General features: G+C 32.1%; 2 protein-coding genes and 1 long non-coding RNA gene across 3 annotated transcripts in view; 2 read left to right on the top strand and 1 right to left on the bottom strand.

The window, feature by feature from the left end:
- LOC143254202 (uncharacterized) overlaps nt 1-3,414 on the bottom strand; it is a 79,240-nt gene extending 75,826 nt beyond the window's left edge. Inside the window, exon 1 of the mRNA XM_076509004.1 lies at nt 3,183-3,414. Within this exon, the coding sequence (XP_076365119.1) occupies nt 3,183-3,205 (23 nt within the window). The 5' untranslated portion in view covers nt 3,206-3,414. The remainder of the gene's footprint in view (nt 1-3,182) is intronic.
- Nucleotides 1-17,962, top strand: part of LOC143254190 (uncharacterized) — a gene marked incomplete in the record, with an annotated part of 711,062 nt that overhangs the window by 323,774 nt on the left and 369,326 nt on the right.
- Nucleotides 1-17,962, top strand: part of LOC143254204 (uncharacterized) — a 301,500-nt gene that overhangs the window by 229,650 nt on the left and 53,888 nt on the right. The gene's annotated exons all lie outside the window — the stretch shown is intronic.

The following is a 17,962-nucleotide window of genomic DNA, read 5'->3' as shown; positions in this document are numbered from 1 at the left end:
GAAACCTGTAATTCATAGTCTCTGGAGAATCTTTCAAAAGGTTCAAATCTATCACCAAATTAATAAGTTTATCTTGTGTGAAAAGCTGTGGTTCACCAGGTGTTTCAGGTTGAAAACACTCCCTGTTAACATTTCTATTGATATCAGATTCAAAATCAGATAATACTGTATCTAGAGTCTCTGATATAGTAGATACAGCTACATCAGGTCTTAATAACAGGTCTTATAACAAAAAGAAGATTGGATAAGAATTTTCCTTTTTATTCCGAGTATTGCATCCTTGCATGTTTTTGAGAAATCTAAAGTTTTGCCGTTGCTTCCTTTCAACAAATTTACGACATATATAATAGAATATATCTGGATTATTTACACGACTTGTTGTAGCCATAACGATGAACAAATAATACTAAAAAGAAAAAAGTATCAAGGTGCACCCACAATCAGATACTATCCAGAAATAACACGTCAGGCGCCTGTTAACCGTTTATATGCTAGAGGTGTGTTTCTCATGGGTACGACGACAATAGGTAAGATGCCAAACAAAATGTTACCAAACCTAAAAAAAAAAATGTAAAAGTACATATGACACTTTTCTAGAAATCTAGAAGTGATGAAGAAAGATGGTTATCATTTCTGTATTCAGCGAACCTGAATTACTGTATAACATTTGAAAAATTTAAGACAATAAAACCATTGCAGGCCCCTGTTATTCACTACGTCTTGAGAAGAGAAACCTATTATGCTGCTATAATAATAAGTTATATGCATAATAAAGTGATTTTGTTTCCTCGGAATGGAACAAAATACATGTTTACTCAATAAATCAGTTCTTTATACCTTGTTTTTTATCAACTTATTATAAATCAGAAATAAACTGAAACTAGAAACTAGTTATTTGAATTTGTAGTTGTCATACAAAGTGTCGCTCTTACTTGTGTATTTATAACGATTCCTCAATATTATGAATAAGATATCCCATGGTGATAAAAGTTTATTATGAATAATTATTTAATCCACATGTTTTCCGAAAGTAAATTATATCATGACAACAGAACAACAGAAAGAGTAGTTTATTCTTTTCCTTCTATATCACATATAACAACCTTTTTTGTGTACATTTTATGATCTCCTGTGTATGCTCATGGTGACATATACTTGCATTACTTGTATTAGATTAATTTAACATTGATATTAATTTTGAAAAACGCAAATGTAAAAAGGAAGACCCTATAAAACATGACAAAAAAAGGGAAAATGGAAAGTTACCCCTAACAAAAATTAAACACATTGAAATTTGTAATATTCTAATCGTATGTGTGTTTATGTTTCTATAAGATTGCCATCGTTTTAAAATATAAAAATCACTCTTCAGGTATAGGCGTTGTAAACAGATATTTTTCCTTCATAAACTTATCAGAAAGTAAATAAGGCCTCAACGTCAAAGGTTAAATATTTAATTTACCTTTAATGAAGAGAAAATAAATATGTAACACCACTATAAGATTTTAGAACTAGTAGTACCAGCTGAAAGAATTTTAATTCAATCGTGTAGTTAATCGTCAAAGCTGAATAAAGCGTTAGGCATTTGAGGCCTAGCAAAATCGTCAGGCTATAATATTCCAGGATTCACTTAGTATCTCTTTATAGCTTAAAATGTATTCTTTAAACGTTAAATTGTAAAAAATAGCAATATGTAATCATTTCCTTACTACCCACAATTGGTAAAAAAAGAACAAAGAAAAAGTCATTATTTTATACAATCGATACAATCATTCCTTAAAACCTACTTTAGAATTTATTTCTCCATGATCCCCCTTCCCCAAAATACGGTGGAATTAATGCAAATTGTATAGTTTCAACTATCTTACAATGTTATCGGTTAGATAGATCAGTTGAATACCACATTCTACTATTTCAAGGAAAAACATACTTTGTCATCATCAGAAACATTTCGTTTAATGTAATAGGTATTTCTGTGTATTTTGATATTATGGTCAAATCTACTTCATGATAAGACCGAAGAAGTTGACAACTGGAAAAAGAAACGGTCCAGAAGAAATATTACTACATGGTGAAATGTTTGATACTGAAATTTATTACTCGAAATGAGAAAAGTTAAAAATTTGAAAGTCAATGACAAGTCAATAAAGATGTAACATTTTTTGAAGAATCCTAATGAAAGTTTTTTTTTATAAATATAAAGAAAAAATTATCTAAAATAAAAAAACAAAAATTTATATATTATGCTGCTATCTGTTGGTACAAAAACTGTTTTGTCTTCACATCAGTCCATACTTAAAGTAGGTTTCACAGATTGTAAGTATGGCAGTAATTTCCTTTCACTCTCATCTGACACTTTTTCTAAATACACTTGTACGTATAAAGTACAAATTGAACTTTCCACCTGCAGCTACATGCAATACTTGTTCTAACTTAGATAATTCAATCCCACTATTTCCAACTGTGAATTATAATAGTAGTTACAGATTCTGAATTCTAGAATTGTAATGTAACCTTTCAGTTCTTGCATTTTGAAGTTCTTATTTTGGTATGTATCAAAGAATTAGTAATGTTTACTAGTGCTTGGGACACTTTTCTAATTTCCTGGTCACATAATTCAAGTTTCTGGTTCAACTAATATCTTTTAGTCACATGTTAAATTAACCATTTCTATAGATACTTGTGTTTGATGTTCTATTTTCTTGCTTAATGCACGTAAATCGTCTGTGGTAGCGGATCCAAATAAAAATTTCAAAACGTTTCCAACTGCGTCTGTTAAAACAAATTTTTGGTAATCCGATCCGAAATTGAAACGCTGTTTTTAATATACTTTAATTCTCATAACAAATATTCTGTATTTATAAGATATCGTCGAACTTACATCGAATAGTTCTAAATTAATCCTTCCTGTAAGATCCTTACTAAACATGAAATAGCTGTTCTTTGATTTGACAAATGAAATGACGTCATATTTTCCGAACCACTTTCATCGAAACTAACACAGCTACTTACGTGAAAAGATTTCTCGAACGATATTAGTCCTTCTCGTAATCAAACTATTAATCGTACATACTATGAATATGGTATATCTCCTAACATTATCCACTTATCTCCTGATAATATAAAATATCCTTCTTCAATAAAAAACATTCCAGTTTTATTTTTACTGGTAAAATACTTACTTTCTGTGCCACCAGGTTTCCATTCATCGACAGGATAATGATCGTAGTAAAACACAGATATGTCTTCAAGTAAAGCGTATGAAGACAAATGTCTCAAAACCCACGCACATATAAATATATAACATGTTAAAAAATATTTATACACATTATACACATATTGTCTACTTAATTCTAATTAGAACTACGCATATGTCTCAACATTGTTACAACATTCTTGCACACTACTTGTTTCTTCGCAGGAGCTAACAATATCTCTATTAATGTTGTTTTAGGGTGAATGTGGAACTACTTGGGGAAGGAAGTTCACTCGTCTTTTTGTAGGGATAAGGATTAATTCTGGTTGGGTTGATAAAGGACAACTTGATCTAAAGTTATAATCATGGGTAACAGTATCAGCTTACCTCGTGAAACATGTTCTTTACTTACTGTCCTCGGGGAAAGGAACGTTGACGTAACTTGATATTCTATGCGTAGGATCATCGATCTCAACATTTCCATAGTCTAATATATGGTATTAACGTCCTCTAAGTTTTAGTTTCTATCTCGGTTTCAGTTATGTTGTTTGTTTGTTTTGTTTGTTTTTGAATTTCGCGCAAAGCTACACGAGGGCTATCTGCGCTAACCATCCCTAATTTTGTAGTGTGAGACTAGAGGGACGGTAGCTAGTCATCACCACCCACCGCCAATTCAAGGGCTACTCTTTTACCAACGAATAGTGGGATTGACCGTCACATTATAACGCCCCCATGGCTGAAAGGGCGAGCATGTTTGGCGCGACCGGGATGCGAACCCGCGACCCTCAAATTACGAGTCGCACGCCTTAACACGTTTGGCCATGCAGGGCCTTCATTTATCTCTTCATCATCATGAGATAAATCTAGTTTATTCGAATCATTTGATAAGACACAAACATTTTTTTTTGTCATCAACTGGTTTTCATCAGTCATATATTCGTTCTGACAGAGTTTCCTTTCTTTAGTTTCTTTAATATGTTAACATGTACCAACTGTTTTCATAGTTTCTTGGTATTTCCTTTCTTAACAATATGGGTACATAACAGTAGTTTATCTTTTAATTTTATATCATTAGTTTTCGTCTTTTTACTTCCTTGTTTCTGTCAATGTTCAGGAGCTTTGATCAAATGTTTAATAGTTAACTCAAAATCTAACTGCATTCTCTGTAATAGCTCAGTCTTGTAATCATAATCTACTGCATGATTAAATATTTTAGGGTTCATTATCTCTTGTATAGGTAGCATTACATCTCTACCATGTAAGAGAAAGAACGGACTTTCAAGAGTAGACTAATTTTCAACACTTTTGTAATAAATGAACCAGCTGTCTACCGGTTTTCTGATCTTTCTCACGGTATTGTGAGATCATATCCAGCAACGTTCTGTGGAATGTTTCTACTAATACAGTAGCAGCTGGATAAAAGTAACTATTTCTGTTTTCTTGACTCCTTACAATTGATAAATATCTTTTATTAACTTGGAAAGGAAGTTACTATTTCTATCCGTCAGTAAGTGCTGGAGTACACTGTGTCGAGCTGATATGTTATTTACAAATGTTTCAGCAATGGTTTCCGTTTTTGAACAGACAAGCATATTGCCTCGATATACCTAGTTGAATAGAGTGCGACGACAAACACATATTTTTGTCCTCTGTATAAAGTAAGTAATGAACCAAAAACATCCATAGCTACTATCTGAGATGGTGTGGATAAATTTGGCACTTCTTGGAATGGAACGTTTTTACTGTGTGGACGTGTCTTTCGTTTGTGAAATTCCATGCATTACGCCTAAGCATTCTTGTTATGTGACTGAGTGATTTATATCAGCTTCTCCTAACTGTCTATTGTGATAAGCTATAGGATGTTTTGTTTTCTGTTTTTATCTAATTGTCATGTTACCGTATCTATAGCTCAGCGTGAAGTAGCTGTGTTTATGATAACTTCTTTTCTAACATCTGGGTAACTTAAAAAGGGTGATTTAATACAACGTCTCGTAATTTCTCGAATGTTCCTTGTCTTTTATCTGCTCACATGACTTCTGCTTCCTTCATAGTTAGCTTAGTTTCAGGTTTTGCCAATAACTTAAAATATAGAATAAATCTTCTATAAATTCCTACAAATTCACGGATACCTAACGTTTTAGTGTCAGGTTTTACACCGTCTGTTGTTACCAAACGACCTAGATATTCTATTTCTTTTATCAAGAACTGACATTTGATTGATTTAACATTTTGATGTTTCTTCTCGTAATCTATCAAATATACGTTTCAATCTTCCTAAGCGTTCTTCTGTAGTTGTAGCGAAAACTATAACGTCATAGAAGTGACATAAATTTTATTACTATTGTAGATGTTATAATACGATATTCATTAACCTCTGGAATGTTGAAAGAGTATCACATAAACAAAAGGACATTCTGTTGAACTGATATTTACTTGAAGATAAGACAAAAGTAGTTTTAGCTTTATCTTTTATTATTACCTACCAGTACCCACTTTGAAATCAATAGACGAAAAGTATTTAAAATTACTTCACCTTTCTAAAGTTTCCTGTATATTACGTAACAGATAAATGTCTTTAACTGTAACTACATTCACCAATTTAAAACCTAAACTTTATGTACTTCATAGGAACTTATACAACCGTTACTCCTACTAAAAGAATATCTTTCACTCACTGTTTTCATTCAAACATGTGTTTCGCTGGAACTCTATGAGGTCTCTGTGCTATAGGTTTATTGCCATTTAACCCTGTTATGTGTTTAATCTTCTTTGTAGTATCAGAGTCACTTGTCATACAAATAATATCTATATAATGTTAGTAATGTTATTGCACCTTCTATATTTTCTTACATATTTCCTGATAAATAATTCCCTATTTATTTTATTTTGTGGTGTCTGGTGTTTCATATTCCTCACATTATGCTGTACTACTGCAGCTAATGTTTTTCTGTTAGTGACCTTGACTACTACTACGTGGTTAGTAAGGATTTCTTTTCTTTCACATTTTAGTTCATGTAAACATTTACTGGTTTATCACAGCAATATTGGTAAATTAATTAATACAAATAGTATGAACTGCAGACTATGGATAATGTGAGTGGCAGTTGTACATTGATTGTTCTTAAAGAAATCTAAAAGGTTTATACCCAGTCATAGCATATGTATCTGGTCCTGTTACTTATTCGGTTCCTACGAAAATATAATTAGAGTTGACAGCCAAGTTATAAAACGTTTTTACGTTTTTCTGTCAACGGGCCGATAAAGCACGTAATAAACACTAGAAAAATAAACAATGGCCACACAGAGTCAACCAGATACCAAGTTGAAACATAAGAGAAACCACAAGATATATTTTTCAAAATATAAGACGAAGATTTCCAGAAAATTTCTAGATGAATGAAGATATATATTTATTTGTTACAAATGTTCTTCTCTTTCCTTCAGCTTGTTTACATTTATCTTTGGAAACATAATAATAAAAAATATTCTTTGTGATACAGGGAATAATAAATTGGCCCAAGTGATAGTTATTTTTTCCGAGATTTGTAAACAATTCCTACCAGATAGAAAAAAATAAATATTAATTTCGTGGTCTGCGTGTCTGAATTATGGTAAATATGTTTCTAATACAAAAATATTTTTTTATGTAATTTAATTTATGAAGCCTATTAATATGTCAAAACATGTGACGAACACAAATGAAAACTCCAATAACAGATCTATTTTAACCTTTAATTAACCAACTCTCTAAGTGAGTTTGTGAAATATGGAGTAGAATTGGTGGCAGGTGAAGCTTTCTTTGATAATACAGTTTTTTATAAAATACCATGGTATCTATCCACCGATTTTTATTTTACAAATGAAAGCAATGGCAGTAAAACTAATTAAACTCACTATTGATGTTTTACTGCCATCTACAGTGAGAAATCATTATTAGATGTGATTTTATTGTAATCTTCGATTAAAATCTACTTTGCGGACAAGCAAATACTTTTCTGCTATCCTTTTATGCTGTTTGAATCACATTAAACGTCACTATATTCCAGAACATTAAAAAGAATAAAACTTAAATTTATAGATTTCTCCATATTAGGCAATTCAAGTCCCAATATAAATTAATACTATTTTTTTTTCTTGGTCGTTTCTTTTACAACAATTAACAAAAACAGAGTAGAAGAAGGAGCACAATGGCTTTAGTTTACGTTAACACTTTCATAATTCCTGCATGGTTACAGTTTTACTGTGATATGGGAATACACTGTGACAATTTATTGGGAATTTGATAAGATTCATCGTAACTGTTAAAACTCAAACGGTTTTATTGTATTCACGAAGTTCTGATTTAATGAACCAATGGTCATCAGAGTATGATAATATATCTAGTGAATAATATTTATACATATTGTTAGCCGTAATATAGGGAATATGTCATAAGATTAATTTTATAAGATTAAGATGAGTTAGTGATAACCATTCTATTTTTACATCGTTTGGGGTTACGTACTCTAAGTGGACATTCCACACATTTCAACATATCTTCCTCTGACATTTCCACAGTTAGAGCTAACGAATTGTTTAAGGTTAAGGGTAGGGACACAATCCTGTATTTTTTACTAATGTCAATTTTATCTCACATGATATAAGAATGCATAGTGTGGTATTTTAATAACTATCACGTCATATCGTCACTGGTTTGTTAATTTTTGGAAGGAGCTACTGTGTTATCTTTACTTTTCTAAAATAGTTGAATATTTAAAGAATTTGCTGCTTTCTGATGGTTAATTGAGTTTCTCAGTAATGTGTAATATTTAAAAGGTAAAATTTATACGCATTAAAAACGTATTGGGATTAAAATGATAAGCATTAGGGCCTTAGGTCACCTTGTTTATTTAATGGAAAGCAACAGAGCTATCTGAATTTTATTTATTGCAAATAACCTACCCTTGATATTAGCGATTTAAGTCACAAAAGTCATCGAGAAGTCGCCAGGAGAATAGAGAGGATAACTGTGTTTGTGCAGTACAAGTAATCTTCAGTTTTATTAAAGGGTAAGAATAAAACATTTTAACTTCTACTTTACAAGTAGCTGTTAGAAGAGGAGATTCATAAGTGTAATAGAGTGTGTGATATATTATTTGTTACATTACATTACAGTGATATATATATATACGTGGTTTATATGAATATTTAACGAGAATTATATAAATAAACAAATTAAACATATAGACTAATTTGTAGTGCATATTGAAACCAATTACAACAGTAATCAAATAATTAATAGATGTCTTAAAACATAAATGTCCTCAGATTAACAAAGAGAAAGTTTCTTACTCTTTAAAAACATGAAGATGACCTAATAAGGTGGAAATGTTGTTCTCTTCTTTATCTTAATAAAAGTTTCAATATCCAAACCAAACGTCTTGAGATACATTTCCACTTCAATAAAGATTCTCGTCATCACGAATGAATTTTCCCAATCCTTTAAAAGTCATTAACGTTAATTAAATAACTTACTTTTAACAACATCCACAATATGAGGTGTTATCTCAACTTAAATAACACTTTATATATGTTTTTATTTTCACAACGTCTTAGGATCTGAATTATCGCCGATAGAAATGGTGTTCTGAAATGTGAACTTTATTCAATTAACAAACTTTAGGTTTTTCAGTGAAGGAACAATATTTACTTGAAACTACTATAAACTTAATGTTAAATAAAAAACTTTGTTTTGAAATTTAGTTTGATTTTTTCGGTAATAGAAAAGGGAACACAATAAACTGAATAAAGTAGTAAATACCTGTCTATCTGTTTTTTTCTGGTGTTTCATGAACCCGTTTCGATACAGAACTAAATGCTTGTTGAGGTTAGTTTCTATAGAATATATTTCGAATGTTAACAATTCGAAAAGAAAATATTCTAGAAGAAATATTAATACATGGACAAATATTCGATTCTGAGATTTTTCTTGTATCTATACTCACATTCTTGTTATCGATATTTAATCAATAAGCCAGCTGTTTATATTGGAGGTTGTTTCAAGTTTCTCGGTAATCAATCCTCCGTAACTTTATTCCATACTGTAGTGGTGTCAAGATGTTACAGTTTCTTCCAAGTTTCACTCATTAATACAGCGTCCATAGTTTCCACAATCCCTTTACAAACCTCGATAACGTCAACTAATTACAGGCTAAACGCTAAACGAGCAGCGGAAACTTTCTCAACATGTTTTATAGAATTATTGTTGTTCTATAATCATCATTGGTTTAGCTTTTCCGTGGTCTACATGTTGTTGAAATTAGTTGAAGCTTTACCCAGCTCTCGAACAGGGCAAGTTTGGGATTTCATCTTATATGTTAGACAGGCCTTTAAGATGTGAATCAATATTTATATTGTGAATTAGCGGTAACTCTTTTATAGTCAATAGTTCTTGCCCGTAGGGGAATTCTTATATTTAACAGATTTCCTGTATATTTAGTTTTACTTGTTAAACTATAGAATAATGTAATTCATTGGATTTTAGTAGAACAAGTTCTAGACAATCTAAGATATCCAATATTCTTTAATATAATTACGTCAGTTCGATAACCGAAACCGATTTATATTTTCATTTAGGGCACACTATTGAAAAGATAAATTCATCTTTTTCAGATAAAATAATCAAGTTCCTGCTGTCTTAATTTTGCAAATATAAAATTATTTTATTTTTGCATAGTTCAGGATCACATACACTATGGAACCTTGTATATATTTCAGCATAACTTTCTCTGTCATTTCCACAGTCAGTGCTAACCAATGGTTCAAGTATACAATCCTAAATAATTTGAGTTTTTTTCTCTGTTGCTTTCAAAGGTATCTTTATGAACACTCATTGTGAATACTTTACTGCGGCTGTCTTTACTTCACCTTATGTACAATAATTTCATCTGACAGTTTATGTAATTCACTTGTACGAATAAACCATGAACTCACCTTTCTGTCTCCAGCTATTTACAATACTTGTACTAACGTAGATAACTCAGTCACACAATTTTCAACTTTTTTATGATAATTGTTGATAATTATTCTGAATTCTGGCCCGGCATGGCCGAGCGTGTTAAGACGTGCGACTCGTAATTCGAGGGTCGCGGGTTCCCATCCCAGTTGCGCTAAAGTTACTCGCCCTTTCAGCTGTGGGGGCGTTATAATATGACGGTCAATCCCACTATGCGTTGGTAAAAGAGTAGCCCAAGAGTTAGCGGTAGGTGGTGATGACTAGCTGTTTTCCCTCTGGTCTTACACTGCAAAATTAGGGACGGCTAAGGTTTCTCCTCCTTGTTGGGGATTGTGCAGTGGGCTAACAATCTACTCACTTAAAAAAACCAGCCTGTTAATGAATCCGCAAGCGATTGCGGCCCTATGTTCCTTTGCGGAATCGAAAGGCATAATAATAATAATAAATAAATTTTGAATTCTGGAATTGAAAACTAACATTTTAGTTTTTGCTTTTAGACGCTCAGATAGTCCTATTTTGGTAGGTAACAAAGTGGTAGTAATGTTTACTAGGGCTTAATGATACATTTTTTAATTGCCTTCTCATGTAATTCAAGTGTCTGGTTTAATTAATTCATTATAATCACATGTTAAATTAAACATTTTCTGTGGTTGGAAAAATTTCAAAATATTTCCACCAGCGTTTATTAAACCACGTTTGGGAGTTCGATCGGAAATCGGAAAGCTATCTTTAATATTCTTTAGATCTAATAACAAATATTCTATCTTAACAGGATATTGTTTATCTTAGGTATTATAATTTTTAATTAATATTTCCTATAATATCATTACTGAACATAAGATAGCTGTTCCGGAATTTGTCACATGAAATTGACACTGTCATCGAAACGAACATGACCACTCACGTAAAACGATTTCTCGAACAATATTAGTTCTTTTCGTAATAAAACTATTAATCGAATGTACTGTGAAACGGTATATTTTCAGCAATTATCCACTTATCTCACGATAATATAAAATTTCCTTCTTCAATAAAAATCATGCCCGTCTTACTCTCTAATGGTACAATGCTCACATTCTTTAACACTATGTTTACACTCATCTATATAATAATTATCGTTGTAAACCTGCAGATACGTCAACTGCTAAAAAATATAAATCTTATAATCACAGACACATATTTATATAACTCATACAGTAATGTCTATGTACATCCTGTATTGTCTACGTAATTCTAATTACAGCTATGCATTTAACTTTATATATTGTTAAAAGCTCGTAGTGCACCACTAGTTTCGTCACTAAATCTGACATTAAGTCTATTAATGTCGTTTTTTATCCTAAGTACAGCTACTTGTTGGTTGAAATTCACTCGTCTTTTTGTAGGGGTAATGATCACTTCTGGTTGAGTTGGAACATGACCACGTCATGTAATGTTATAATCATGGGTTACAGTATCAGATTACGTCGTTATAGATGTTCTTCAGGTGCTGTTCTTGGATACATAGACTTTGACGTTGCTAAACAGCTAAACGTGGAGAATCTATGTCAACAATTTCATCACCTAACATACGGCATTAACGTTCTCTAACTTTTAATTTTCTATCTCGACTTCACTTATCTCTTCATCGTCATAAGATAAATCTAGTTTATTCGAGGAATCAGATTCAACCTCAATATTATTTTGTCAATCATCTAGTTTTCATCAGTCATATATTCGTTCTGATAGGGTTTCCTTTCCTTCAGTTTCTTTAATATTTTAACACGTACCAGTTTGCTTATATCTTTCTTCAGTAACATAATGATAAAAAATGTTCATCCTGGTAAACGAAATAATAAATTGAACTAAGTAAGAGTTTGTTCTCTTCCTGATTTGTAAACAATTTTTATGTGACAGAAAAAAATGAATATTAATTTTGAGCTCTGTTTATCTAAATTATGGAAAATCTATTTATAAAACCAGAATAACTTGTATGGAATATAAGTTATTAGGCCTAGATAATAGTGCAAAAAATCATAGGAACAGTATTAAAAATTCCGTATGCAATGATATTATTGGGTCACACTGTCATGTGACATTAACAGATCAGTTTGAAAACATAATTAGCCAATTGTCAAAGTAAGTTTATGGGATATGAAGTAAGATTGGCTGCAGTAGAAGCTTTCTTTCATAATACAATTTTTTACTAAATACTATGACCTATATTCATTTTAACAAATGAAATCAGTAGCTACCAATCTAATAAAGTTCACAGTTGATGCTTTACCATCAGACTAATTAAACTTCGCTTTTGATACTACCATCTACAGTCAGAAATCATTATTCGATGTGATTTTACCATAATCTTAAATTAAAATATTTTTAGTCAACAGACACATACGTAAAATAAATCATTTTTATTTCCTTTTATATTGTCTGAGTTACACTACATTGCACTATATTCTTGAAAAATTTTATTGGAAACTTCCATTGTTTAACTGAAATCCTAATTTCAAAACATTAAAAAAAATTAAACTTAAATTTATAGATTTCTAAATTTTTTTTTTGCAATTCCATTCCCAACATATAATATTTTATTGACCTATTTTCATCGTTTTCTTTTGAATAAATTAGTGAAAGAGCTTGACTTTACTTTAACACTTCCATATTTCCTGCATGGTTTCATATTTTATTCTTGTATTTAATAAGATTTTTTAAATCTGTTAAAAGTTTTAGGAGTCCCCGCTGGTACAGCAGTACGTCTGCGGATATACAATGTTAAAATTATGGGTTCGATTTCCTTCGGTGGACTCAGCAGACATTACGATGTGGCTTTGCTGTAAGAAAGGACTCGTACCCTCAGATAGAGGGACAAAAGTTTGGTTCTCATACGCTAGTTCAGTTAATCATGAAGCAAAACTTAAACAAATACGAATAATTTATGTAAATGAAAGATATTTCTGAAAAAAAGACCCATTCGAAAAATACATTTTATTCTGTTTCGTTCAACATACTGGGACAATAAACAAAATTTCATTTGAGACGAGTTGAGGAGGTGAACGGTTCCTCCGAGAAACGATTTAGCAGCTGTGGAGGCTCTTAGATTTTTTGAAAGATTACTAGAGCATCATAATCTAATCTCGAGGAACATACAAATTCAAATTCAAAACTTCATATTTCATCTTTGTTTTCGTGTTACTCTTTAGCTGCCACTTGGATAGAGAACTCGACTCCTAATCTGAGGGTCGCAAGTTCGAATCCCCGTCACAAGAAATATGGTCGGTCTTTCAGCTATGTGGACGTTATAATGTGACGTGCAATCTCATTATTCGTTGTTAAAAGAGTAGCCCAGGACTAAGGGTGGGTGGTGACGACAAGTTGCCTTCCTTCTAGTCTTATACTGCAAAATTAGGGACAGCTAACGCAGAAAACACTCGTGTAGCTTTTCACGAAATTCACAAAAAAACGAAACTAACCCAAGTTTTAACTCTATTTCTAAAGCATACACCATCTCAACAACTGTATAGAATGTTAACAATCAGTATCAACAAACGTTACGTCAAAACAAAATTTGAATGATTATTTGACTGTTGTTAAGCTGCATTTCTTTTATTAGCTTTTTTATGTACGTTTAAGAGGCTCTTGTACGTTCAGTTCTACGTAACAATGTCAGTTATTTTGATAACACAGGTGTATGTTTCATCGTACGTCGTATTCAATGTAACCGCGGAAATAGCTTGTCCTTATGAAAGTTTCGATACTTATGTTATAAATTCATTACAAACGACATTTACTTATGTTCATTGTGGTGGATATATCTCAAGATTGTTTGAGGTTAAACACAAAGCTACGCAAAGGGCTATATGTGCTTTGATCACCACGTGTGTCGAAAGCCGGTTTCCAGTTTTGTTAGTCCGCAGATATGTCTCTGTGCCACTAGAGGGCGATATATATCAAGAAACAAATAGAAACTCACTAAAAAATCCAATTTAATTATCGTGGTAATGAAAAGAAACGTACCAGGCAGTAGATTGGGGTCGACAAAATATTAAACCGAGGTACCTTTACTATTGTTATTAAAGTTAAGAATGTTGAAAAGGTGAAGACGAAACATACCCAGTTTAACGAAATATATATTTTTTCGTATTTTCATGACTAAACACCAGTCGCACCAAACATGCTCGCTTTTTCACCCGTGTGGGCATTATAATGTGACTGTTAATCCCACTATTCGTTGTTAAAAGAGTAACCCAAGAGGTGGGTTGGTGGTGGGTGGTGAAAACTATCTGCTTTCTTACATTGCTAAATTATGGACGGCTAGCGCATATAGCTCTCGTGTAGCTTTGCGAGAAATTCAAAAACAAACTAACTTATAACTATTCGTTATTTAATTAACTTTTTTAATTAGTTCATGGCATACATTGTTTTGCCTTTTATTAATGGATTGTACTCATGTGTGGTTTGAGATAAAGCTTGCTTTGAACCTCTACGTTGTTTTTTTTTAGAATATTTTCGTTAGTTTTTATTAACGAGAAAACCGTAGGTAAAACAAAAATATCTTCATAAAGTTGTTCTTTCGTCTCATTATTGTATGTTATCTTTTAAGTTCCTGAAACAAAGATTTTCGTGATTCTTCGTATGAACGCAAAAATATGATTAGGCTCACCTGGATCCTAAGATAAGAGTATAAGAAGCTTCCTGTGTGTAAGACGAGAAGATTATAATAATTTGGTTTGTTCAAAGAAAATTCGTTACCATTAACTTGGTTCTATAGCACTCGTCTGAAGAACGAGCGGTTCTTCCTCATATTTACTGACGCTATACTCGCTTTACTTTGACCTTCGCTGGTAAAGCGGTAAGTCTACGGAGTTACAACGCTAAAATCGGAGGTTCGATTCCCCTCGGTGGACTCAGCAAATAGCCCGATGTGTCTTTGTTATAAAAAAACACAAACACACACACTACCCGTTATAAACCTAGTGACGTCATTAAACAGGGACAGCAAACGAAACATAAATATGTAAGTCAACATATATTCAATCACAAAAATGTTTTGTGACTGTTGGCATGAATCCTAACTGGATAGTGCTGCTGTACAGTTCAGGACAGTTCAGTTGGTTGTTTCAAATTATGTACACAAATAGAGAAGGGTCTACTTGTGATATTTGTTCAACAGGTTTCGAAATGCTCAGTATCATGGAACATTATATAAATTTTAATTGGTAATTAGGGGTGGGATATGTGCTTCCTCTGAGAAAAGGCCTAATATTCTATACTTTGTATGTTCTCCTTTTAATAGGAAGTCGTTTTTGTATTATCATTAGAAGATATCTCGAAAAAAAATCAAACTCAACTTTTATAACGAAGTGTAAGAAACCTAAGTGTGATATATGTTCTGTCGTCAAATTTTAAGTATGACAGATTTAGTTTTTTCGGACATTGCAATAAGTTTACTAGAATATGCAGATACTATTACTAAACCAACAGGCCAGTCTAATAACGTGTGGCAGGGATGTTTTGAAATGAACCATATGAGAGTATCTTAAAATGAACGATATTACTTTAAAGTCACATCTACAACTTTGCGTGTTAGGCTTAACTAAGTCTTTTAAATATGACTGAGTTTTCACATTTCACGAAATTAAAAGTAGAGGTTTTACCCAGTGTCAACATGTTATTTTGAACTAAATCGAAATTCAAAACAAGTTGTTTAGTTAGATATCAGTTATCACATTGAGACTTCTACTCAGAACTTCCTGGTACACTACGCCTTTGACATTTTTCTAATCGTATAAAAGTATTTGACCCTTAAACGCAAACGAGATGTTGAAAACTTCGTGTCTAAAGTAACATCAATAAAGATTGTTTTTAAATGTTTCTAGCAACACTTAAACAAAAGCATCAAGTGATTTGCTACATAATAAAAGAAAAACGAAACGTAAAATTACTTAAAATTGTTGTCTGGTAATCGAAATCGTTAAAATCATATTTTAAAAAAACGAACAAACCGAAGAGAATTTGAACTAGATAATAATTCCATTTGAGTATTTCAATATTTTTATTTCCGGGAAACAAACTGAATGAAGTAATAAAAAATTGAAAATGTTTGTTTGTTGGTTTTTGGAATTTTGCACAAAGCTACTCGAGGGCTATCTGTGCTAGCCATCCCTAATTTAGCAGTGTAAGACTAGAGGGAAGGCAGCTGGTCAACACCACCCATCACCAACTCTTGGGCTATTCTTTTACAAAACAATAGCGGAATTGACCATAATGTTATAACGCTCACACGTGCTGAAAAGGTGAACATGTTCGATAGCCGTGTTTGGGATCCGAGACAAGCACATTATGTAATAGTCGAACGCTACCTTTCTATCAGATCACGCCATGTCTACGTGTTTAATAAAATATTTATTGTTTGTACTTCATGTTGTCTTGTTTTTTTATAATTTAAATAAAAGTAGATCAGCCTGGCATGGCCACGTAGTAAGGGCGCTCAACTTGTAATCTTAGAGTCTAGGGTTTGAATCCCCGTCACATCAAACATACTCCCTCTTTCGAACCTAGGGTCGTTATAACGTGATGGTCACTCCCACTATGCGTTGGTATAAGAGTAGCTCAAGTGGTGATGACTAGCTGCCTTCCCTCTTGTCTGATACTGCTAAATTAGAGACGGCCAGCGCAGATACCCCTTGTGTAGCTTTTCGCGAAATTCAAAACAAACCAAACCTTACACATTACACTAACATATATACGTTGATATAAATACAGCTATGTAATTCCTTAAAAGTTTAATTAAATACATGTCTTATGAACTTGACAACCTTAACTTTAATTAAGCCATGTTAAGCGTTTTTCATATCAATCACAGGACGCATGAAGTATATTATATATATATAAAGTAAGGTAATTTTTTTACATTCTTTTAGCAATAGTTTTTAACTGAAACATATCTTCATACAATACTTCAGACGAACAAAATTGTCTAAGCAATACAAATTGAAGAAAGTTTTATTATAAAGGTCAAGAAACTTGTGAATGTTAGGCATACAAAACTATCTAGTACCGTGAATGTCATATAACAAGGTTTGGTTTGATTTGGTTTGAATTTTCGCGCAAATCTAGCCGAGAGTTATCTAAGGTACCCGTTCTCAATTTCGCAGTATAAAATAGGCAAAAAACAGCTAGTCATCACCACTCACCGCCAACTCTGGATTGTATCCTTTGCTGCAAGTGTCATCACAGAAGTTCATGTGTAATACATATAAATCTATTCACTATTTGTAGGTTTCATATATTGTAAGTACGGAAGTAACTTCCTATCAATTTCAGCTAACATTTTTTGTAATATATTTTGACGTATAAAGTATGAACTAACTTTCTGTCTTCAGCTACATATATAATACTTGTTCTATCGTAGATAACTCAGTCTTACAATTTCCAACGGTAAATAATAATTTTTGTTAGTTATTCTGAATTCTATGTTTGAAAACTAACATTTCAGGTTTTGTTCAATGAGGTTCAGACTCTCTGATGTTGGTACGTATCAAAATTCTCTAATCTTTACTAAGACTTAGGAGAATTTCTAGTAATCTAATTGAAGAGTCAGGTTTAATTAGTTCAATACAGTGACATGTTAAGTTAACCATTTATATTTATACCTGTCTTTGTTGTTCGATTTTCTTGTTTAATTGACGTAAATCGTTTGTATTTACTTATGCGAACAAAAATTTGAAAGCATTTTCACCTGCGTTTATTTAACCACGTTTTCATGGAATCCGATCGGAAATCGTGAT

The sequence above is a fragment of the Tachypleus tridentatus genome, chromosome 6 (assembly GCF_004210375.1).
Source record: "Tachypleus tridentatus isolate NWPU-2018 chromosome 6, ASM421037v1, whole genome shotgun sequence".
NCBI lineage: Eukaryota > Metazoa > Arthropoda > Merostomata > Xiphosura > Limulidae > Tachypleus > Tachypleus tridentatus.
The sequence above is the reverse complement of the archived record's forward strand: the minus strand, read 5'-3'. Positions and strand labels throughout refer to the sequence as shown.